The following is a 25,761-nucleotide window of genomic DNA, read 5'->3' as shown; positions in this document are numbered from 1 at the left end:
CTATGAAGAAAATTAACTCCATCCCAGCCAAAATCAGTATAAGGTGTAAAGCAGCCTCTGCATTGGGTAAAATCCCCTTGATAAAGAAGCAAATAACTTTTGTCAGATAATGTTCAGTCCTGGTGCTGATAGAAGATTTCCGTATTCTCCTATATTCTTTCTTGAGCTTACTCTCATCTCTATTTAATCAGCAATCCTTGATAACACTTCTGAAGTGAAATCAGATTTTGCACAGAGATAGTTGAGTGGTATTATGAAATCAGAAAATCAGAGTTCAAGCAATACTTCAAAGTGCAGTCTCCAAAGGGTACAAGTAACACCTCCTCCCCAAACATATTTTTTGTGGACTGCCAAAAGTGCCATGGTGCAGTGGATGAAAACAGCTTAGGTTAAAGGATCTGGGAAGAATACCTAAAGCTGCCACCGGCAGACTATTTGCTAACCCATCTTATTTGAAATATACGTATATTTCACTCCTCTAGATGTATCAGAATATCTTGGCAGCCAAGAGTCACAAACTTTATCCTTAAAAAGTTTTTCAGCATGACTCTATCACTACAACTGTGGTGGGCATTGAACACTATTTGACATATAATACATCCTAAAGGGCAGTCATCACTTTGAGAGCACTGCAGGTGTTGCTTCAGGAAAAACTACTTACACTTTATCAGAACTTCTCTTTCTGTAAAATGTTGATGATAAGCAGGCTATACACCAGGGGTGCTATGCTCAAAAGCACCTACACATGGGCAACACAGCATAATCCATACCCAACCTGCCCATAAGGTATTTCAAATTGCATAATAACCCGAGGCATAAAATAGATTTCAGAGTACTTGAAATAAGGCTTAGAGCATGTAAATGAAGAAATACCAACTCTTTAAGTATTGCTTTTAACAGCCCTCTGAGGGAAAGCTAAATGTGACATAAATATTAACAAATAATATTATTATAAAACAGAAAGGTATCTACCATAACAGTATCTAGAGACATCACACAGATTTGGAAAAGCACCAGCTCTTTCTAGGACAGAAGCCAAACTCTTCAATCATTCAGATGAAATTTATGCAGCTTTTCCAGACCCATACTGAAACCAGCTTAGAGTATTTTCGGGCTTATTCTTCTACCTTAAGGAGAAGTTCTGCCAAGGGGAGCATCATTACTTCTGTTTATTATTTGAATTTTGACAGTGCTGAGGCACAAATCGGGATTGTATTTAGTGAAGTTTGGCCACAGAATCAATGACATCCAATTTTGTAGTATACCTGAAGTTTGTAAAGTGTGAACATAGAAACAGTTATCGTACCCATGGACTCCGGCCATTACAAAAAGACTTCTCTGAAAGGCTTTTTGTTAAGTTGACATTTCTACACTTGGCATTGCTTGTAATTAAAGCCACAATAATGGCACAGTGAAGAAAGGATATGTGCTCAGAGGCTGGGACCATTTCAGCCTTTTCAGATGAGGGACAGGACTCTAAAAAAACTTGGTGTTACACTATTGCTATTGTGCAATTTGCTATTACATTGTTTAATAGTAAGGTAGAAGTCTTTTTCCAGAAATAAAAAACTCAGTGCTCAACGAGACATTTGGGCTGGAAAAAGGGATACAATACAGAAAGCACACCTCTGAAAAAACATGGGTATTTCAGTCCCCTGCCCCTCCTCTTCCACAAAAACAAGCCTAAAGTTTCAGTCTGTGACCCCATTTCTCCTTCCAGCATATGACCTGCGCACCCAGCCAGGGATGGTTGGCCAAGGCCAGTTCTGGACCCATGTACCATGTGCACACAGTTCAAGTGCAGTGCCCATGCTGCAGCTACGGTCCATAACCAGCAGCAAAGCCGAGCTGTTCCACCTGCTGAGCTGGCTTTGCCCTTGGCTGGAACAACCTCGCCTGGCGGAGACCCAATCTCATGAGCTTTGCTCACATGGGCACATCTTCCTACTGCGACTTACTCCCACTACCTTCAAGGTGAATAAGTGTTCCTGGATCAGGCCCTAAATCATATACATTTTTAAGAGATAATGCATCAAAAAATAATACAATTATTATTTTTATGAAAATAATATGTCCCAACTTTTTATTCACTTATACAAGTTTTTTGAAAGCACTTAAACGGATTGATAATTACCACTCAGAAACAATGTCATTTGCCCACACAGAAGCAACTGGGACAAAAAAATCTTCTCAAAAAATCATCATACTAAATGCAAGTACTGCACAAACTCGTAAATCCACTTATAATACGAATGCATCAGTCTCATACATGATAATCTACTGCGTCCTCATCTAAATATTTCACCACCAATGCTGATCAAAATGCTTCTTTTCTTTTTGCTTATGACATGCCTGGCAAACTCCACACATAGCAACAGACTCAAAATGCAGAGATCACTAAGAAAGCGTAACCTGCTTTTCTGCTTTCACTCAGCAAAGTAACAATAGACCCATGGAAAAGAACCTTCTTAAAGCACCTGTTTTCACCCTAACTCCATTACTCCAGTGACTCCCCCGAAAAGGAAATGGTTGATGAGTTCACAGAAATGCAGCCTTAAGCTTCAACATAGTCTCCAGGGCCTACAGGCTAAAACGTGGCTGATGTTGCAACACAGAACAAGCTATACAGCTGGTCCTGATGTCAGATGTCTGCCGGGACATGATGAGGCCAAGGGGTTTGCTTCTGCATGATTTTTAGTTCTCAAAACAGGCTTCTGTCAGAAGGTTTACCATAAACATTAAGCAGAGAGGTATGCAAAGCTGAATTAATTACATTCTCCTTTCCTGAAAACATTCATGAATTCTCAAATCTAAATCTACAGATGAGCATTCCCACTGACATTAATGCAGCTACTAACTCAAGTAAGCTTCAGATATTAGCTTTTGCAGAGTTCAGCCAAAGCAACCGTCTTAAAAGGCCCTGTTTCATCCCATTTAATTGTGCATCACCAGATAACAACCCAGGTGTTAGGTGGGACTGCAGAGTACCTTAGACTCTCTTCACAGATGCTTGACTTTCATGTAGCAGGCTAAATTTGAATGAACCTTTAGTCAAAGGCCATCCTGCTAGGAACACTTAAGCTTTATGGTAAGAATGCACTAGTATTACGTGTTTGCAGAATCAGGGTTTTCATGAGGAAGAGCAACAGTTTGCACAAAAGCAAAGAGATTGTGCAGAGGACCTTGGCTCTCCTTGCTAGAGCGGAAATGGGTTTTTTCACAGGATTATGCTACATTGTAAAGAGACAAATTATAGAGGTTTCTCTTCTGATTCAGTAGCTTTTTGCTTCCTGATACCAAAAGAGCAGCCCAAATAATACATAATTACTCAGTATGATTAACAATACCAGTATCTAGCCTATAGCATTTACTTACTCCCTGTGGAGAAAGGGAACAGGCAGCAGTGAAAAGATAAACTAAACGTTAAACTAATATGCTATTCAAATGGTTGACTTTTAGGTTGCCTGAATATCGGAATACCATTAAAAAAAAAAAAAAAAAAGGAAAACTTTAATATAGAAGCATGTTTCTAATTCAAGACCTCAGCTATATTAACTTGCCACTTTGACACTGATCAGATTTTTTTTTTTTTTTAAGAACTTAATTGGAGATAATTATTTTACTTGATTAATATGCTGCATATCTAATTAACTGCATTTAATAGGCCTATCACTTTGACAACTCGTGAATCAATACATTCATCCCACAGTAATTTATACAGGGGGGCAAACATCTGTACAAAGTATTACCTTCGCAGTAGGCATTGTCCTCTCGAAGGGCTCGGAAGCCGTCTCGGCAGATACAGACAGCTCTATCATCTAGGTTTCGGCAGACAGAATGTTCCATACAATTATGTCCTTCAGTGCAAAAGTCATGGCCTGCACAGAAACAGAGATGACTGAGGGTTAAAAAGAATCCAGGGATTATAAAACATCCCTGTCAAAGACAGTCCTGTCTTTTTTTCAGTGAGGTCAAAGAATACCTTTCTATTGTCTGTGAGATATAGAAAAATAAATTGTACCAAGCATGAAACAGATGAAAGAAGTGGTAAAGGCCACAAGAACAGACTGTCTCTTGGTCTTCGATTCAATTTCATGTTATGGCATTGATCTAAGCCAGCTGGATAGGAGGCTTGCTTAAATCACCTTACGGTCTCCTTGTCGTTGTTAAGTACTTTTACAGGACACTTCTTAATTATATATTTTTCTTTAGTTTCTTCTTTGTTGTTGTTGTTTGGACATTTATAAAAGAGCTTGATCACTTAGACACTCAGTAGCTCATTTTCTTTTACTAGTGGTATTACATTTCTTCCTAGCACTTTTGTTCCCAGGTGCATTTATAAAATCTTTCCACATTTAACCAAAAGTCTTTGATTAAATTGGACTTGTTTTGCTTTTGTCTTCCTCTTATTTGTTCCTTTCAAGCTTCACTGACTGAATACTCTTCCTTGATTGCATCATCCTTTCCATTTCAGATAAATTAATTTTTAAAACTTACATATTAACCATCCCTATTTTCTATTTTCTTATTTTTTCATTTCTTTTTTTCCTGAGTGTGGGTGTTTTCCACCGCATCTTAATTACAAATTTTTAAGAACCTGAAGTTCTTTTCCAGGCTGGAAGATTTAGGTTCAGTCTTTCAACTATGTAGTTTTTTTTAATTCCTTATGTCACATCTCATGAAATCTAATATTGCCAAGTTGCTTAACACCATTAAATCATCCTTTATTACACTGAATTCAAGTTGATTGTAGTAACCGACTTGAAGCTTCCACAATTTCTACATCTGTCCATGAAGGTGTGAAGCCTGTCTCCTTCATTGTTTTTCTCAACAACTTCATTTTTTTTCCAATATCCTTCTTTAACTGAAGCATCAGAAGTGGCCAAGCAGCAGTACTTCACTGTTGTTTTCCAGTAACTATTTTGTTCTTTCAAAACCTCCCACAGGAGAACTGGGGAATGTGAGTGAGGCTCCGGGGGGCAGGACTGATGTAACAACAACAGCTCCAGAAGGCAAGTTGCAACCAAGCTGCAATACAGGCCTCTTACAAAATAACTAGCAAGCACTTGTTGACAGTAAAGATTATTATTTTTATCACTCCACCTGGCTTCTGCTTCATATTCCGCTATGAAAGAGCTTCTACCCTTAATTTCACAGAAGGTACGTTAAATGAGCACAACAAGCAGGACAATGGAAGGGAATCTGCTCGGAGGTCAGGTTGGAGATGTGATTTGCACTTGGGCAGTTCAGGAACAGTGTGAAGCAACACGGACCAAGCAAAACAAGACAAGGGAAATCGAAGAGCCCATAAAGACAGAATGTTTTAGGATTGAGACCCAGGGACATGGTCACAATGCAAACATCACACACCTACTAAGATATGAAAGGCAGATGGTTTTTTTCTGCTGTGGATTGTCTCCCTGTAACCTAGAGATGCGCTTAGATAATGTTACTTAAATATTATAATTTACTGCGGCTACCATGGTGCTGTTATCTAACTCAGGACATCAAGAAGCAAAAAGCTCTACACTTTTACTAGTGTTAGAGGGTCTTTAATACTCATCGATAACAGCAGAAGCGTATGTGTCAAGAGCAACCTCTGGACACGATGACATCTACTCTTCGCCTTTTTGTTGTCTTCCTCATTGAAACTCAAGTTAATGACAAAGCAATATTCTTATTTATTTATTTCCTGGCCTGGACTGGTTTGTATCAGACTTCAGTATTAAATAACTAAGAATGTACATGTTAACCAGAAAGGGTAAGGGCTTTTTAAATTGATTATTTTTGTTTTCTTAAGATTCTTAACACTTACATATCAGTTGTATTAATTAACAAAATATATGCTGCTGAATAATAGTGTACAGCTGCTTCTTGCTTAAAGAATAAGGTCCATAGCTCATGAGAGGCCAAGCTAGCATGGTTCTGGTAGGACTGAAAATGTTCAGAAAACACTCACTTGACATATATTAAAATTTTCTAGCTGTATCAGGCACAAAAAACTAGAATTATTTTCTCTAAGCCACTGAAGATTTTATATAAAATCATCATTAAAAAATCCTTTTTGACTGTGATAGATTTCAAGAACTATCAACATCTGTTAAATTCTTTTCTTCTACTTTCTTATCTCTGCTTGATATCATTAATCATACCCTTCGTGTTCGTGGTGAGTTGCACAGAAACAAGTATAGCTGCACTCTGCTTTTCATTGAAGTATACCTAAAAACCAGCCCACGAGTCTCTCATCTGCTTTCAAGCCAGGTATCAATTTATCATTATTTAGCTATAGAAGAAACAGACATAGCCCCTTGCAGATGCAATTGCTCAAAGCTTTGAAGATACCAGTATTGGTCCAGATAAAAAGAGTGGGCTAAAGACAGAGCACTTCATGCACCTCTCCCCTTTGGTCAGGATCCATCTGCGTGTAACACACAAAGGTACAAAAATGTTCCCCAAAGCTTCTGCTCCTAGATGCAGGCTACAACCCGAAATGGGTAAACTCCAGTCTTCAATCAACTGCATATCATGAATAGTTCTCAGAAACGGACATCTCAAAGCATCTCAGAAAGATGCTGAGGAACATGGACATTTCTCCAGTCTCATTTTGTCTGAACACAGGAGTGGGTGAAGGGTAGAAAATCACTAATTATGTATATGATTTCTTTGACTTTTCACCCACTTTCGGCTAGAATGGTAAGGGTAAGTACCAGTAAACATTCCCCAGAATTTACACTGTTGGACATTTTGCAATTTTCAGATGCCACAATGTAGATGTTATCTATCCAGCTTTCCAAGATGTATAGTGTTTATCATGAGTAGGAGTGTCACATTCAAAATTGTAAGAACAAAATCTATATAACCTATAAGAATGGAAAATTACACTGAGCTTATATATATACAGCTATTACCTTACCTTTACAGATTTTGCAGCAACTGTGAGATAAGGGGATCTGTTGAGATTCTGGGCAGTTCAAAGCTGCACAACTGTCTTTTGGAATACGCTGCATTTTGTGGTCCTGTTAAATTGAGGTTACAGGTTAATATCGTGGGAGAAGAAATACAGTTAAATGATAACTTGAGTTTTAGCATTATAATGTACAAACAAAAACCTGCCTATTCCAAACTCCAAGTACCTTCAAATAACATTTGAAAGGACACATAGCACAAGAGAAGCATCAGCAACTCCCTTATACTCCAACCTTTGCAAGCAAGCAGAAGTGCAGCAACAGCTCTCATTTGTCTTGTCTGAGTTGTCAAACAACTTGCCTCACAAGTTTCTCTTAAAGTTATGCCTGAAAGAGTAACAATTAGGCAGCAGATTCCAGAATCAAGTGTCCTTATAATGAGTACTCTTAAGCAGCTTCTTATTTATACAGCAAGTAAAACCAAACTTGAATATATCTGCTGTCAACACCGTGGTAGTAACACTGAAGGAAACTGGCATTGATTCCCTATTCTGAAAGGGAGGGTTTTTCAGCTAAGTTTGGATCAGGTGGTGTGACCACATGAAAAGCTTGCCTTAGCAATCCAGCTACTGCAGATGTCCCACCTTTAGGCTCCCTCAGCCCCTAATTAATGTGTCTTGCAGTGCTCTAATCGTGATATGGAAAAGACAGAAAACAAGGCAAACAGTATGTTCCTCATAGGCATCTGCCTTAAAATCAGCAATCTGGTTAAAATATGAGCTCACTGAACTCAGGACACTGTATTTCCGCATGCAATAAAAGTGTGTAAAATCATGCATGTTCCATTGCATGTGTTATTCTTATGGCCTTAGTATTTAATTTTAAATCCTCCTTAAGCATGAAATATAAAGATGAAACATGAACACTATGGCCAACATTGAAATTACTGCTCAAACTTTACCTTAAACCATCTTGACAGAGAAACCAACCCTAAACCTGATAATACAGTAAAGAAAACCAGCCACACGTGTTGTATGCCAGGACAAGCGAAACCCAGCAATCCCACAAAATAAAGAAAAAAAAAAAAAAGAAGAAGAAGAAGAAAAAAAAAAGAAATAATAACAATTAGAGTAGTCTGGATTGTATTTCATTCTTTTACTAAGTTGGAAGAGAATTTTTCATTCACTTGTTTAATAATATTCGAACAGAAAAGCATGTGCCTATAGCAGGCACAACTGCAGCAGTCAAACAAAACATAAAATGATGTTTAGAATTGCATACAGACAAAAAGAAGAAGAAATGTAGCAGCCCTACATTGCCTTGCTAATACCATTATAAGCCTTCAAGCATGAAATCAGCACTTGTGCCATTCCTATTAAGTCTTTCTGGAGCCAAAGTCATTAATTATATCCTTTTATGAGAACTTTGATTGTAACAAAATAGTGCCCACCACTGACCTCCTAACTGACCAACACAGTTTACAGTATGGGGATTTTCTGCTCTGAATTATCATTCACAAGGCTGTTCAGCAGAAACTGTATGTACTTCAGTTCTTGAAAAAGCAGCATTTGAATCAGTCAAAGTTGCTGCTTAATATTTCTGCCAGGACAGTCAGGCAGCCCACCAGCAAACAAGTATAATCAACAAAATACAGACTAGCACAGTCAACAGAGGTATTTTGTTCATCCAATATCGCATTTGCCAGCTGCAAGAAATGCGAGGCAACATCACATAAATTTTGATGGTTGTTAATTAGGCCCATTGACTAATCACAGAATTCATGTCCCAGGTGTCATGTTGAAAATACGAGCTCATGGTCCTGAAAAGTGTATGACTGAATTCAAAATTATTTCTGGTCAGCTTCTCCTTTCCTTTCTCAAAAGGGTTTCAAATCACTTACTCTAGGAATTAAGCTTACAAAGATGAAAATCAACAGCAGTAGGACAACGGTCCCCAGTTCTATTTTGTAAACCACTGTTTTTCACAACTGTATGAAATAGTCTTTTGAGATTTCCAGAAACCAGTCCAACAAACAGCTGCAGTGTGGCCAGGGTAGCTGCTCCCCTCTCTTTCTCTGTCCTAGAAATATGCACTCGGGTTTTCAACGCCACCCCGCAGCATGTGGCTCTATAACTAGACCGAATTCCTCCCCATCCCTCCCCTGGAAAGGCAGCGTGGGACCCACTACAGCCCTTTGTGTAATTCTCAATCCATAGCCATATACCACCCCTGCGGTATATTTTGCCCTTAAAGAGCACTTGTGCTCTGAGAAGCAACTCTGTTCTTGCAGAAGGACAAGACTGACTCAGCATCAGGCATGTTCTCTTTACAAATAAAACAACAACCTTACCCCATTTCCATCACTAAAAATACCACACACCTGGTGTGCCAGCTCTTTTACTTCTTTTTCATCTAGCTTTTCCTCTAAGGATTATCCTGAATTTCAAATTATGCCCCCATCAGGTTTGTGCATCTCTCATACCTGAGCACATAACTTTGAAGCATAACATTGTGCATGTGTGAATGGAAACATAACATAGTCTGCTGGCTTTTAATACTGATGATGGAGACGATACCTAAGGAGGATAGAATGCAGTTTGATTGTCAAGCTGCTTAATCAAAGCTTGCTACTATGCAAAGTAAATTTATTTGCAAAATTTGATGTGGAACTCAATAAGACAAAATAAACATAGGACCCCTTAGATGTCCTTTGTTGCTATTTCCTAAGGCAGACCTGTCTGTATTTCAACAGCTTCTTTCAGCGTGACTTTGATATTTCTAACGTGCAACATTTTTACTTTTTTATCAACAGTATTCTTACCTTGCACTGAAACAGAACACAATCCCCTGAGCTTGAATACACCGTTTCTCTTTGTCCTTCAAAGTAGGTTCTGCCTTCAAATATGCACACCGCTTCAGGAGAAAATAAAAGAAAAAAAACACAACGATTTTGTAAAAAAATACTAGTCCTTTGCTTAAAGAACTGACACATTTTCCTAAAGATAACTGCATTTCAAAATGAAAAGACTAAGACAGCTGCAAGAATATTCTAAACCACCTGTAGGAGTCTGGATATCACAAGAAAAAAAAACAACAACAACAAACAAACAAACAAACAAAAACAAAACAGAGGAAAAAATAAACAAACCCACAAACTACACACATAAGCAGAAGGTGAAGGATGCTGAAGCAATACGGAATATTGGTGGCTACCAGGAGGCCAGAAGAGCTGCGTCCCAGGTCACGCCAGGGAAGCTACAACTGTGGGCAACACAGCTCGGGGTGACAAGGGAAACAGAGCTGTAAGAGCAGCACAAGGGGCATTAATAGATAATCAGTTTCTTGAAGAGGAAAGTTGTATGATGGGGGATGATCACTGGAGCCACATGTTTATTTCTTGTCACAGCCCTTTGATGGCTCATCTCTCCATATAGGTATTTGTATATTCGTATCTTCATTATCCAGTTAACAACCACTACTGCTGAGGCTATATGAATTTTATTGTACAGGAACTGACCTTTAGTGACCATCTCCTTTTCTTTTTCCCCAACACAAGTAGGATCAAGTCTCTGACTATCAAATGACAGCAGGACGCCCCAGGCTTGGTGCTTGTGGCCTCGTGCCACTCCTGCACCCTGGCAGTGCCGGGTGTTACAGCAGGGTGCTGACACAGCTCATACTGGATTGCTCACTAAAGCTCTTATTCAGTATTTAAGGATCATATAAAATACTTTTACAGTAAACTGTCTTCCTATTTTTTTTTAAATTGGTCCATTACTGCAATTACATTATGCAAAGTATAAAGACTAAGTAAAGTGACTGCTAGGTACAGAAAATTGGATGTTTTTCTGTTGCTTAGGACACAGTCAAGGCTCGTCAAGCAAGTATAATAATGAAATAATGGAGCAGGTTACCATTTTCAAGTTCCAGATTACATGTTAGAGGCCTAATTTGCTAGCTGTTGATTTGGAGATGTAAACCAATTATACTATGATTCAGTCACAGAGAGATTTATCTATTCTGCTTAAACAGACCACAGTTTGTAGACAACTTAAAAATATCTAGAAGTACAAGAGTTTTTTAGTGCATGACCTATATTAATTACCATTACTGCTGTTATTTTCAGCTCTCCTTTTATTTTAACTTACAGGTCCTTGATTTTATAGACTTATTGTATTGTCAGCATGTAAAAAGTCAGTTCTTGGAACTGATGTTGAAAAAGTGATGGTCAAAGTCATAAAAAGGGTTTTTTTTCAATTTTCAAAAAATATTTCTTATAATATATAAAATATCTTGTGTGATATACACCTGCACAGCACTTTCAAGAAGCAACTACACAGCACGTTGCAACACCCCACATCCCAAAAATGGCAGAGTTTGCAATCAGAATGAATAAAAGAAGTACAGAAAGGAGTCACAGAAGAGTCCAGAGGAGAGTCCTAGGGCTAACAGAAGGAGAAAGTTTGTAAAACATCCACAAAGAAAGGTCATAAAGAGTCAAAAAAGCTCAATACATGCCACTTTTCTCTCATAGAAACAAGCTCTTCTAGAAGGAAGCATGTGAAAAAAACTTGTATAAATCTTTGCTGGGGACCAGCAGATCTTGAATCCAGACAGGATAAGGCAATCACCCAGTCATATATATCATCTCCTGTATATTACTGGCCATGACACTAAACTGAAATACTCATATATTAAGCCCCTTCCTTTGCCCTACACATTTCAAGCTTCAAAGAACTACCTGTCACAGGAAAAGATGAAGCACAGCAATGCCTGAGGACCACACAATGGCAATGGATTGATAACACATCCTCGTGTTTCCAATAAGCAGACTGAGTGTGTTCACATGAAAAGGCAAAAGAAATCAAGATCACTGTCATTCTGTCTTGGAAGAAAACACTCTCCTGAAGCCAAAATATTCCTAACATATGAATAGGATCACCCAGGCAACTTAAAAAGAAGTATACATACTTTCGTAAATATAGATACTATCATGGATCATAGTCCACTGAATCCAGTCTCTTTATCAATGATAACAAGCCTCCTATTCTTCAGAGAAACTTAGAAAATAATGTACATAAAAAAAAAAAAAAACATCAAAAGAACACATCCAAGCTTAGTATGAAATCAGGATATTAATTCTTGATTCCACCAACAGCCCTCTGAAGTCTTGGCACATGAAATTATCATAATGCAGTGGTGCGGTACCACAAACCCTTGCTTTTCACAAGAAAATCAACTTTTTTCCGTAAAGCCTTGAAAAAAAAGAAAAACTTGAAAATTCTGTGGCTATGAGAGAACACCCTGCCCAGAGAGCCCTTGCTCTTTCATACACTCGGAGATTGTTTCTCAAAGGCCAGAAAGTGGCAGCAGAGTGAGTGTTTCAAGATGCTTGTGTGGGTCCCAGAAATTTGAAGCAGAGGTGACTTCTCCACCTCCACACCTTGATATGTCACCACAACACCTGGCCATCATGCAGCTAAGAAAATTTCATCTCTTTCATTGAATTCCCCTAAATAAACATTTCCAGCTATTGGATTTTGCTGTGGCTTTGTCAGCAAGGGTATAAAGACCTCAGGTACCAGGGACATGCCTATACAGAGTGACCAAACTCTGTTTAAGAAAAGAGAAAAAACAACAAATAATAAACGCCCACTTGAGAAACTAAATTGAAACTAAATAGAAAACCCATTAACCTTAATAATCTGACCACAAGCCCAAGCATGTTTTCATAAGGTCTGCTGTTCTATCTATGTTCAGAAAAGACATTTCCTCTTCAAATCATCAAAATCAAATTTACCGGTATTATTTTTATCCTACAAGTGACCTAAAGCTGAAAGATTCCAAAATACTTGGACAGTTCCTTCCATTAAAAAGCAGCAAGAACTAAGATACACTCTGAAACTCTAATTCAGAGCACTATCATTTAGTTTTTTCTCTTCTCACCTATGCTGAACCAGCCAAACAAGCTTACAAAAAGCACATGGTCACTTCACCTATACCTCTACCACCGGCTCCATGTTTATTTAATAAGACAGATACCTGTAGGTTTAGTAATGGTCTAACTTTGCCAGTGCACACTGTGTTTTCTTCTCCAGTCCTTCTGAAAATGCTTCTGTCTCCTCCTGTTCTCTTGTCATCCCACTATTCTGCTGCTGCCCACAAAGGAGGCATCTGTCACACAGCACAGGGCAGCTTTTCATCAAGCTGAAGGTTTCTAAAAATTTTAAGTTTGTCTTGCTAGGTGAGCACATTTGGAAAGATTTCTAGTAAGACAAAGCTTTCTTCTGTCCCACTTTCCTCCTAAAACAGCAGGACCCACATCCCAGGCAGTGCAAAACAAAACATTCCTCCTGCCTCCCGTTAGCAACTGTCACAGCCAGCACGCATCCCATGATGGTGGTGTTTCATGTCTTTATTTTCCTTCAGAAACAAAGATATTTCAACAACACGAACATCTGGACTAGAATCATGTAATTGGAATGTCCAGTGAAGATTTAATTTCTGCTTGGCTAGATGCTTCCCAGGATACCGTGATTAGTTTGTGATTGGTATCTCTCTGGGGAAACATATCATCTTTCATCTCCCTAAGTCCTTTCACTTGACAGACTGAGACACAGTCAAGAAATTACCTGATGATTAGTTGTTCCAGGATTTGATAGTTATTGCCTGTGCAGGATTTCATCTATAGCTGAATTACATCAACCACTTCCTCTTGCCATCAAATTTCCATATGCCCTCCAGTACCTAAACCAACGTATATTATTCAAAGCACAGTTTTCTAAGAAGATGAAACAGAGAGTCTACAAAACCTACTAGGAAGTTTGACTACTCATTGACAGGCACCAGTACAGGGTATAAAAAATTATTAACAAGGTCTGCTCATGTCCCCACCACTAATTTACACAGGTGTAGTGATAATACAACTATTTCCTGTTGTATCATTTAGCACAGCATCTTCTCTATATTCATGCAGCAAAAGGAATCTGTCAGGAGCTCACTGGCTGTTGTGTTCACTCAGTGAATTGCCAACAGTTTGTCAAACCACCACTTCTCTTTCACAACTCTTTTTTCTTCCCACTGGCCTCCAAATGACACTTTCCTTCTGCATTTCTTAAAACATCCATGCAAAATCCACGCTCCAGCTAACTCCTGCCTTCCGTTTACGGAGTTCACAAGATATCAATTAGTACATTTTCTCACTTCTTATTTATCACCTTCACTATCTAGATTGCATTTGCCTTCCTCTGAAGAATGCATGTACACTTACCCATGGTATCTAAGCTAATTTTGATTCAGACTTATCACCAAGTGAAAACAGACAGTTTAGGACAGTGGTGAACTCGTCAAACCACTTTATTTTCTTGTATTTGTAATTGCCCAATAAGTGGCAGATATGACTTTAAGTTTTGTGAAATTTGGCAGTAATTACGAATGTAACTTTAAATCTGGTAATTAATTCTATGTTGCTGCATTCTTTCTTCACGTATGCTGGTAGGGCAGATGGGGAAGAGAAACACCCAAAATCAGCATTAAAAAAAAAAAAAATTAAAAACAAACAACAACAAACCCCCCCACACACAACAAAAACAAACAAACAACAACAACAACAACAACTACTTCCTTGTTCACTGAATTGTCTAACTCCCTCCTTGCAAACTCCTTGATTACATTCTCCACTGTTCAGAGATCAAGGCTTAGGCATTGTGTAAATCCCATTAATCCTACTTTGCAAGCTTACATAGTGCAAAACCTCTGTGTGGCTTTATGCTTAGAAATACACACAGATAATGGTCACCTTTCATGAATTTCTCTCTCTCGACTTCCACACCATTACTAGATGCTGTTCCCACCCCTTTCTCATTAATTTTTTGGGGGATTCAGGCATTATTTCTTCTTTGCTCATTTTGTGGTGAGCACAAGTTCCTCTTGTTACTGTAGTCACTGAAGGTGGAGATGTGCTTCATTTCATGCCGTCTCCCTCAACAATTCAAAATGATTCCAGATTTCAAACTGGAAAATATATTGCTATTTTTTTCTAGCTTTAGTTTCCTCAGTTAAAAAAAAAAAAAAAAAAAAAAAAAGATAATCTGATTTGAAATCTCCTAATGATAAGGAACCAGTTACTATTTGTATCTTATTTCTTGGTAGCCAGAAAAACTAAATGTCTCACACTGAAAACACAAAGTCATTGTTCTACAGGACTTTTACAATCATTTAAGAGCACCAGCAGTGTGAGCCACCTCTACGAACAATAACAGGCTGTTTAGTCACATTAGCGAGGAGTCAATCTAAAATCATAAATTCTTTCACCTGCTTCTCACATTTCCTATATTTCCATCAACTATTATGGCGAAATGACACAATTCATCTACCCATGTGTTCTTGCTGGGAATGCATCTGAACCCTAGAATGAGGGCTCCTTGAGGCATACTTAAAGACTACAAAAGCAATCTGAACACTGAAAAAAAGCAAATAAAAATGTGACTAAAAATTGTCAATAGCAGTTCAGCTGAGGCAAATAGAGCTGACAGATGAAGTAAAACTTTTAAAGTAAAGTAAAACTTTTAAAGTAGGCTGCAGGACAGGGAGTCTGATCAAAGCCAATGGACATCAAATAGCACAAAGTGAGCATGTGCTTGTCTCCAGTTAAGCAAAGATCGAATCCGGACAATGTGTTTGATGTCAGTTTCTCTTAAAAATGTCATTATTGCTGCCACACTGCAACTCTAACTGGGTTAAATATGGCAGTCAAAATATTTCTACTGACAGATATGTAGAACTCCGGCTTTGGAGCAATGGACCAGATTCTGTTTGTCAAAAAGAACTGGAACATTTTGGACTCTAAATATAGGATTTTGAAGACTCGGCATGACTAATGCAATCAAAATGCCCATCCATTTTAAGCCAAATTAACTATGTTGGCAATCCGATACTCAAGCAACTTTTGCAACAAAATGTCACACAGTAAAATCAAATGCCAAAATAAAAGCTTTGAAGGGTGTCGAGAGAAGAAAAGCAATTACAGTTACTATTAATTATATGATTACTGTATTACAATTATATTAAAGGTTTATAAATAGCACAATAGCCTGCAAGACCAAAAGAACTCCAATGCAAACATTATACGCCCACTTAATCCTCATAAAAGTGGGATTAGACATTATCTGATGGACTCCTTATGTAAGCTATTCACAGTAGTAGTGACATAGTTGTATCTTAGCAAAGGTGCAAACAGATATTTTATCAAATGCTGATAGCTACTAATGACAGGGAAATTTCTTCTTCAGTTCTACCTTCTCTCAGCTGGACTGCTACATTAACTGTAAAAGGTGCTTTTCTGATAACTTTGTTAAGAGAAAAATAATGCAGTGTAGAAAAATAGACACCTCTCTAAAACATCTTATACTTCATGACATGCTTAAACTTGCACATACACCCATCAAAAAGCTTCAAGTCACAGAGATCCATACGCAAGATGAAATCTGATTAATTGATTAGGACTGAGTGTTGAGAATTTCTAAAAGTAATGAAGAACTAAAATCTGCACACTTTTGAGCCATTATTTTAAATCTATGAGAGGAAAACAGTTATCATCCATAAGCATAAATTTACTATATAAAAAGCAGGTTGTGTTCCTCATTGCCATGTTTTAAATTAGGACAGCCCATGGACAGGACAATGGAGGACACCCACTCTTCCAACAGCCCTTACATGGGGTAACTTCTGCTCTGCTCCAAAGAGACTTCAAATGGGGTGCGGGCAGAAATAAAGTATTTTGGGACACTAACCACGTTTTTTTCCCACATTTGCCATGAAAAAACAGTGTGCACCAATTATGCATAACTTTCAAAGACACATTTTTGCATGTGACTAGTGAGATGATTGCTTTCTACAGCCCTGTGGACACAGATCATATGACCATATCCAATTAAAGGCAAGTACCTCTGAATGGCAGAACCTACAGAGATTTTGAGTATGTTTCATTTGACAGCATTAAAATACATTCTATGAAAACAGCAAAACTACTAAGTTCACCACTAAATAGTAAATCTGGCATTTATTTGGGTGAAAATAACTTCGAAACAATACTTCCATGCCCCCAAGCCATAGAGGTTCCAAACAGCTTCTGCTCCAAAAATTTATCATGTTATTTAAGAATCCACAGATTATACCCATATCTGAGTAACTATCAGGGACCCTGCTGACACTCCCATTCTCAACCAGACTCTCCCTGACCCAGAACAATTTCCACAGACACTTTAGAAGTGTCTGTGGAAATTCTGCATCATGACTTTGCCATACATGCCTTGCTGGCAAAGGCACGACTTCTTGTGACCCGGCATCATGTAGTTCCTTTTCACTGTGTTTACTTTCCTCCCAAATCCAAGTGCTTTCACTTCACCTACAAATGACACCTCGTTATTAACTTGGATATCACAGCAATAATCACATACACCCTGTTTGCATAATGGCACAGGCCAGTCTAATGTGGTTAGACATTTCCAGGAGTGGCCTAGCACACGGACGGAGCACCACATCTATAGCTGTTGTTAGACCTCAGTTCTTTCAAAGCACCTGCATCTAGGTCCATACAGGAACTGTACAGGGTTTCACACTCCCAAACTTCCTCTACCCATTCTCATTCCTGCATAAAGAATCTGCTCATCCTTCCATCCCTCTTCTGAGACCCATCATCTTCCTCCCTCACTTCAGCCAGAATGACAGGATTAGTTGCTATAATCACAAACACTCCAGAGAACTCTACTTAATGTTCTTAAGCTAAGTCCTTAGCATTAGTTCAGCAATGTTTGTAACATAGACAGCAAGGTAAACACATTTTTTGAAAACTTGATTAAAGTCAGTTATGCAAATCAGCTTTCCAAATTTGTTATGTACTCACTCTCAACATTCATTATCAAATAGCATTTAATCAAAAACTAATTTAAAGAAAATCAGGTGCTACCAACAGAGTTGGAAATTTTCAAAAGACAACTTTAAATAGAAACCCCTTTATACCTAACATCGCACCCTGTTTCTCAAGGCTGCCGGAAGTTACTATTATCCATTGTACATTCCCAAACAATACTTTACTTAACGTCTAAAGTCAGTTCAGGATTTGAAATAATTAAAAATGTAAAAGTAGTTGGAGCAGATGTTCATAGATTCTGCTTTGTCATAGCTAATTTCTCCAGAGTGTAACTGTTGATGACCCAACCCAGTCCCAGAAAAACAGTAAGCTGGAGTTCATAGCAACTGTTAATGGACTATTCCATTCTTGGTTGGGAACTACAGCAATGATGGAAAGTCTTAGAGTCACTGATAATACCAAAAAAAAAAAAAAAACCACTTATATATTACACCTATGTTAACATTCCTGTTGTCTTCAGGGGGACCTTTCCAGACATTAGACTCAGATTTCACATGCTTGTGCAAGCAGGTGTGTTTCTATATTTGGGGCTGTAGTGTATGCCAGTCTCTAGGAGAGCTGCCATACTTTCATCTTACTGATATGTCAGCCAACTCACTTTTTTTCCTCTTCTTTTGTCTACCACTACCTTTGTATGGAAACCAAGAATCAGAAAGTACAGTTGAAAAAAATATTTAATTTTTAATTATCACCTATTAGCATCAAACCTACGTAAGGCAAAGTACAACTCTGCAACTTCAATGGTATAGAAAAGAAACAGGTACATCTTTAAATTTAATTGATTTCATTATCAAGAATCTCAGAAGTGACTGGAATGGGTTAAATAGCATTAACACAAAACAATTAATTTTATGAAACTTATCAGTGGTTTTCATTTTTTTCAAGCTCTTGATAACTTGAGAGAAAAATACCAGTTTGCATTGGCAAATTCTTGAATTTGTTTTCAATATATTATTAGCAAAGACCTTGTTTTCATTAGCTGCAGAGATCTAGTATGAATATTTAGTATAATTATAAGGGAACAGTGGACTATGAGGATCAAACTTGACAGGTAAGAAATTTGGGGTGTTGCCCTGTGAAGAACAAGTACTGCCCTGCCTGCAGAACAATCTAGTTTTGTTAGACGGAACTTTATTGGAATTAAGAAAATGAATCCACCTGTGACCACACTGCCTGTAATCACATCACCTCAACGCACAGGGAATACTTCAGTATTTCCGTGACAAATGTGAGGAGCAAATAACCGTAATGCTAGAAACGTACTTTAAAGACATAAAGATAACTTAATCAAAATATTGGATTATACTGAAAAGTCAATCTAGTTTCTCCCCCTCCCTCTAAATTCTGTTGTTCTAAGAGCTAAAACAATAGGAGTAAATACATGGAGAAAAAGAAAAAAGAAAAATTTTGGCCTCAAATCTTGAAAAAATATGAGTAACTTAGTATGCACTTTTCCTGCAGGACATAACCCTGACTATGAACACAAGGCACAGCCCACAGTGTCAACAGCTTCAGGTCAGAGCTCATGAATGCCCAGACAGAACTGCAAGACACACTTGAGAGAGAAGCCTGACAGGACAATGATTCATTTATTTGAGTTTTCCCTTACTGTCCCTGCATCTTCGGCTCTATATCCAGTGTCTTTTTCTCTTCTCTTACACTTAAATTGTCACATCCTGCAGAATAGAATATTGTCTTTTGTGTGTACAGTAACTGGATTGATGGCTCTTCATAAGAGCAGGGCTTTAAAGGTACCTTAATACAAATAATTAATGGTGATAACAAGTACAGCTACTTAAATAAATTTGCTCACTGCATCTACCTATTTCCCAGTCAACCACGGTCTCCTAAGAACCACATTCTAAACAGCAGAATCCAGGTGGTTTTGCAATATGACCTTCACGCTTTTGAGGGTAGGGAAATGCAAAGAGTTTCTTCTGATCTGTAAAATATTTTACTTCAACAACTACTTCAGGATTTTATTTAACAGACTTTGATATCTGTCCACATATGTTTAGAAGATATTAGACTTCAAAACATGAAATTTTATGGGAAAGAACAAAGGATGGGGCTCTTCCTCTCCAGGATCAATTGTCAGCAAGAAAGAAGAATGACTGGGACTTGCTTTAAACAATACGCGTGAATAGCTTCCCAGATGATGAAAGACTGTTGCAATGTACACAAAGACCAGCTTTCAGAGTACAACAGAAGCCAAGGTGGGGATTTTTAATCTGTTTGCCCACACTCTAAGAATCAACCTGTTATTTCCACTGAGTTTTCCTGGGACTCAAGATGTCACACTGGAAACAGCAGCAAAGATGTGAATCAAGGTCATTGAAGTGATGCATGAACACGAGGATGTGATTCCTTTATTATTTATATATCTATTTCAATTTTCTAGGTTTCAAAGTCTATTCACTTATTCCCACATTTCTTCATAGCAACTCTGCAATAAAATACAGCAAAAGTTGTGAAATTTAAAAAATTGTGGTTAAGTTCTTAAACTATACTACCAACTCTATACATACACAACCACTGATGATCACAGACAAGGTTTAAGCATTGTGAAGTCATTTTCTACCCCTATTAAGAAGCCTGTCTGAGAACCTCAAAACAACCATATACAAAATTGTTATCTCCTAAGCTATACTCAGATTCGACTTCTTATTTAGGTGCCTTGAGGATCTAGCAAAGCTTCTGGATATGGCATGATGGAAATATCTACAAAACAAACTCCCTCTTCTCAAGACTGTAAAATGTGCCTAGACAGGATGCTGCACTTCAGTGAATTTGAATATAACCCAAAGATGCATTTTAGGGAAATAATACCTGAATTTGCATCTCTTTATCAAATTAATAAAAATAAAAGGAGAATCATGCCAGTTCATCTTCCCTACCTTTGAAGTATTTGAAGTACTCCCTCACTAGAAGTAACAGGTATGTGCCTATTCTCCAGACAAGTTAAGCATATTTTCTTGTTCTTCTTTCAGCATAGGAAAAAATAAAAAGTAATACTTTAAACCAGGCATTTTCTGCCAGAGTTTATTATATAAAACAATGATGTCACTGTGATACTATTCTAATGCTACTAACTATATATAAATGTATACTGGTTATCAGATACAAGCAAGATAAAAAAGCTCTTCTTCACCTTAATAGCTTATGACAAAGCTAATAATATCTTCAACTTTTTTTACCTGTTAGGGAAAAAATCTAGATGTTAAATAATTTTAACGGATTTTAACCAAATGTCATCAATTATAAAGAAAATGAAACCTGGGAAACCAGGGGTGTGTTAGAATTTTCACCTCCAAGCATAAAGTTACAGAAATTATTTCAACAAGTAGGAGGAAAAAAATACTAGTTAGCTACTCTGTACAGGAAGGCTTAGTTAGGAAGGTCAGCTACCCTCCCAAACAAAAGGACAGAGCTTTCTTCTTAGTGGAAACTGGTACCAAATGAAACCCCACAAAAAATAGGCAATACTTAGTAAAGACATTGTCCCCTATATTGGCAAAGATGCAGAACAGTGATATACAAAAACTTGAGAATCACTGTAGATTCAGCACTGTGCCTGGCACAGTGAAGAAAGCAAGTATCAGGAACTTGAAATAAAGAGGACTGCAATGATTGTTTGAAAAGGAATGGATGAAAAGATGAGGAAGGACTGTTACACCATATCTGCTGAGATTTCAATTTTGAAGCTGTGTCTCACATGGGACAAAGCGGCCATTATTTGAAGCTGAATATATTTTATGAGCTGACAGATGTAGGGCCAGTGATCAATAACAGCCTAGAGGTCTGTACATCACACTTCAGATACGTGCAAGTGACGGCTAAGAGAATGAACCACACAGTAGCAGGCTTTATTCACTTCACGTTTCCACTGAAAAAACTTCAAATTTCTGCTATTCAAAAGACTGAAAGCCACTAGTTCAAATCATTATCTTTACAAACATACAAATAAAGGATAACAGTATACATCATTTTATATTAATCTCACTGAATCAATTTCACTCATAGTTTGCTATATCTTCCTTAGACTGTCGGGGAAAAAAGATCACATTATTGATGGTTTTGTGGTGAGGTTTCTTCAGTATTTTATTTATTGAGTTTCAGCCTTCACAACCTTCACATTTTTTCACATGACAAAGGCACTGTCAGAAAACTGTATGCGTGCTTTCTTTCACACTCTCATGGCTCCTACCAGTGTCTCCCCTAGGCCAACTTTCCACCCAGATGACCCTTGTCAATGTGGCAATTCTGCCTGTAAACTGGTCCTTGCAAATTGCACACGCCATGAATTTCACCTGGTTGGTTAGATAGTTTTCGGTATTTTGCTCTGTCCAGCTCCATGAACTGCTCTCTGCCTCCAACTTGTTACTTTTCTGTGACTTTGTCCAAAAACTGCAGTTTGGGGGTTTTCAACTAAAGTGAAGTTCTGCTCTTTTCAGAACACCTGGCCACTAAAGATCATTACTGGTACTACAGAAATCTGCAAGATCTTCAGAGGAAAAGCTCCAGGCAGAAACCAGAACATCAGTTACAAGCTACTGATGATAATTGATAATAATAATTGATAATAATAATTGATGATAATTGAAACTCCCATGCCCCACACTCCAATTATGCAGGTGCAGAGTGACATTAGTGCATCACTGGTAAGAACAAACACATTGAAATCAACACATGGCCATGTGAATACTCACATATTCTAGGTTAATTTTGTAATTATAAATAGAATCAGAATATTTTTATTATTATTCCATAGCTACCTGACTAAGCAAATTCTGGTGAAATCGGCATTACCAAAGTCAGGGTAGTTACTTATTAGAGACTGAAATGCTGTCAATATGTCCACTCCCAGTTGTCTGAAAGCCAAATTATTATATGTTAATATGTTAATGTTTTATTTGCACTGGAAATAAACGAAAATAATAACGCTGCAGGTATTTTATATTTTGTGAACTCCTTGGTAAGAACATAATGAAAAACGAATGGAAAAGAATAGGTTCTCTTCCCAGAGAGCCTTGACAAAAAAAAAAAAAAGCTATAACAAGAACAGGAGAGAGCAAAGCATAATTTACAGCAATATTTCCAGTGTAAAAAAATATTCTTAATTCTCTGCCAATAAAATTACCAATATTAAGTTTCCAATTTCTTCTTTAGTGCAGATTGCTATACATTTAGTGTAATGTATTTTAATGAATAAGGATTTTCTTAAGCATACTTGATTTTATAATCCATTCCTCAGGCACACAGTAAGACTAAAATTAGATTACTATCACTAACTGAAATTCTCCTCATCTACTGATACATTGCCTCCAGATCTAGAGTCTTCCAGTGGAATTCCATAATGCATGGGGTCCAGAATAGCTACAAAAAAATCACTCATCTGGGAGGGAGATGCACTTGAATGTATGAAAAGTCTGACTCCCCCAGTCCTCCTCTGTTAACACAGAATGATGAAATTCAAAGGACATGGGGAAGAAGGGAAGGAAATATAAAAGCAAAGTATTCTAAGTCAAATTACTGTAAGTTATTTCAATGTACTGTAAGCCGTATTTTAATTTACACAGAATAACAAACATAAAAGAGTGAATGTACTGCTGAGGAAAATGCGAGTGATGAGAGTCAGTGTTTCCCTTCCAACGGAGGTATATTGACTGCCCAGCTTACAAAGAACAAGCTCTGTACCAAAAAGCCCCTGACAGTTTTGCCACTGGACATATCAAACCTATTGCTATGGTATAAGAGTAGTTTGAAAATTTCTATAGCTTTACCATTAAAAACATAGCAGAGAGCGAACAGCTCAGGGTCAAGGGGGAGATTGGCCTTGCATACCAAAGGCAAGGGGAGTTGTTTCCCTGTCTTCAGTTGGCTTTGAGCCCAGCATAGGACAGGCCCCAAAACGTTCTCACAGTGTCTCAATGCTGAGCTTCTTGAGATGTTACACTTCCCAGAGAAGAGAAAACTTTGAGGAGATCTTCCCAAAGTGTGCAAACACCTGATAAAAGGGAATGAAGAAGAGGGAGCCAGATTCCTCTCAGTGGTGCCCAGTGACAGGACAAAAGGCACCAGGCATGAACTAAAACACATTAAATTCCATTTGAACACCAGAAAGCATTTTTTTACTGTGAGGGTGATTGAGCACTGGCATAGGTTGCCCACACAGGCTGTGGGGTCCCCATCTGTGTAGATATTCAAAAAGCCATCTGAACACGAACCTTGGCAACTGGCTCTATGTGGCCCTGCCTAGGGGGGGAATGGACCAGATGATCTCCAGAGGTGGCTTCCAACCCCAACCATCCTGTGAGACACTGATTGTAGGAGCTACACTGGATTCACAAATGGATTCACAAATGATACATGCATCAATTATGTTTTTCCACTTTATAAATCTAAAATAGCTCCACTCATTTTATTGACCTTCATGAGTTCAAGGATACGTTTTCCCCTTCAAAAATATCTCTTTATAAAAAATATTTGTGTCCTATTTCTAAATGACTATAAATACTGCCTTTATTTTGAAGACATAGAGTTGCCAAAGTAATAAATTGGTATAAATGGGAAGTAAAGAACAGTGTAATTCATCTTGGTAGTACAAGTGTGTACATAACGTTTTTATCTGTCATTATAATGTGATACTATTATTGTATGCGATTCAAAAGCCTGAGTTCATATGAATTATTTCAGCATAGAAGATCCAGAAAGCAGAGGCTGAATGGACACTATTCTTCTAAATGCTAAATAACACTTAGAAGGTCTTCATGCTGACTACACGAGGTTATAATAAATAACATGGCTCTAGAGAATAATCCAGTGACATCTATATTCCAGGTATCTTTTAGTACTATTCTAAAGTAGGCTAATTTATGATTTTTCATATTTGAAAAATATCTCAAAATAACAGAATTCATACTTTATTTGAACTTGTATCTTTAAAAAGCCACATATAAATATAGGCTAAAAAGCAGCTAATCTTTTGCATTAGCCAGAATGTTGCTTCTCCTTTACATTCCAACGTGTGCTTCTTAAAAAAAGCTACGATAAATGACTAATCATCGCTTCACTGCTAAAAACTGCCTCTTCTTTCTCCAGTACTGATGCCTTCTCTGTCACCCTGAGCTGCAGCCCTGAGACCCATGTCCTGTCCCTGCCATCCTGCTGGAGCTGCTCTTCAGGTTCCAAACTGCCCCTTCCTCTGATTTACTGCATGGATAATATGGCATGTTGAAGTCAGTGCTCACTAATGCTGTCATTCAATAATTTCTCTGAGCTGCAGCCTCTTCTCTGTGCCACGCTGAATGCAGAAGTTCCTTGTACTTGGGCACAGGAGGCAGGGGCTGGCACGCTGCACTGCCACCACCACACATCGCCTAAGGCAGGACAATGCTGGTCCTTCATTCCCCTAAGAAAGGTGGCGATTTTGTGAAAAGATAGATATTAGTGAGCAGCACAGGCTTAAGTCCATAATGCTTCAATACACCTGATAATGCATTTCAGAGGAAGCTTAATTCCTTAAGTTTCTAAAAAAAATATTTTTTGTACTCTTGCTGATGGTCAGTTGGTGCACAAATGAGAAGCAGATGGGCTTTCACAGATCCTTCTCACTGTCAGTAGGCTACAAGCACTGGAGCTTGCAGGAAAGTGAGTAGCTTTCAGGAAAGATCAACTCATCATGATGAGTAAAAGGGGAAATTCCTTTAGCTTTTATTATATAATTAAATTTCTGTAAACTAGCAAGACAGATCACTGCATAAGAAAACCACCCATGTTATAAGAGCTACCATGTCCATATTTATGTTTTAACTATTTTGTCCAAAAATACTTCACAAGTTATAGAACCCCTCTATGTGCTCTCTCTCCAGTCTGCTAGCAACAGAAGGGTGAGCTGATCCAACACAGCCCTATGCTTCTTATGGT

The 25,761-nt window shown here is 37.9% G+C and overlaps 1 protein-coding gene across 2 annotated transcripts in view; it reads right to left on the bottom strand.

Annotated features, from left to right (window-relative positions):
• Positions 1–25,761, bottom strand: part of NELL2 (neural EGFL like 2) — a 156,511-nt gene that overhangs the window by 80,336 nt on the left and 50,414 nt on the right. For both annotated transcript variants that reach the window (XM_005499911.3, XM_021284094.2), the window contains exons 10-12: positions 9,727–9,818; positions 6,914–7,016; positions 3,750–3,878 (exon numbers count right to left, since the gene is read on the bottom strand). In XM_005499911.3, coding sequence (XP_005499968.1) covers positions 3,750–3,878; positions 6,914–7,016; positions 9,727–9,818 — 324 coding nt within the window. The remainder of the gene's footprint in view (positions 1–3,749; positions 3,879–6,913; positions 7,017–9,726; positions 9,819–25,761) is intronic.

This window comes from Columba livia, chromosome 1 (assembly GCF_036013475.1).
Source record: "Columba livia isolate bColLiv1 breed racing homer chromosome 1, bColLiv1.pat.W.v2, whole genome shotgun sequence".
NCBI classification, from domain to species: domain Eukaryota; kingdom Metazoa; phylum Chordata; class Aves; order Columbiformes; family Columbidae; genus Columba; species Columba livia.
The sequence above is the reverse complement of the archived record's forward strand: the minus strand, read 5'-3'. Positions and strand labels throughout refer to the sequence as shown.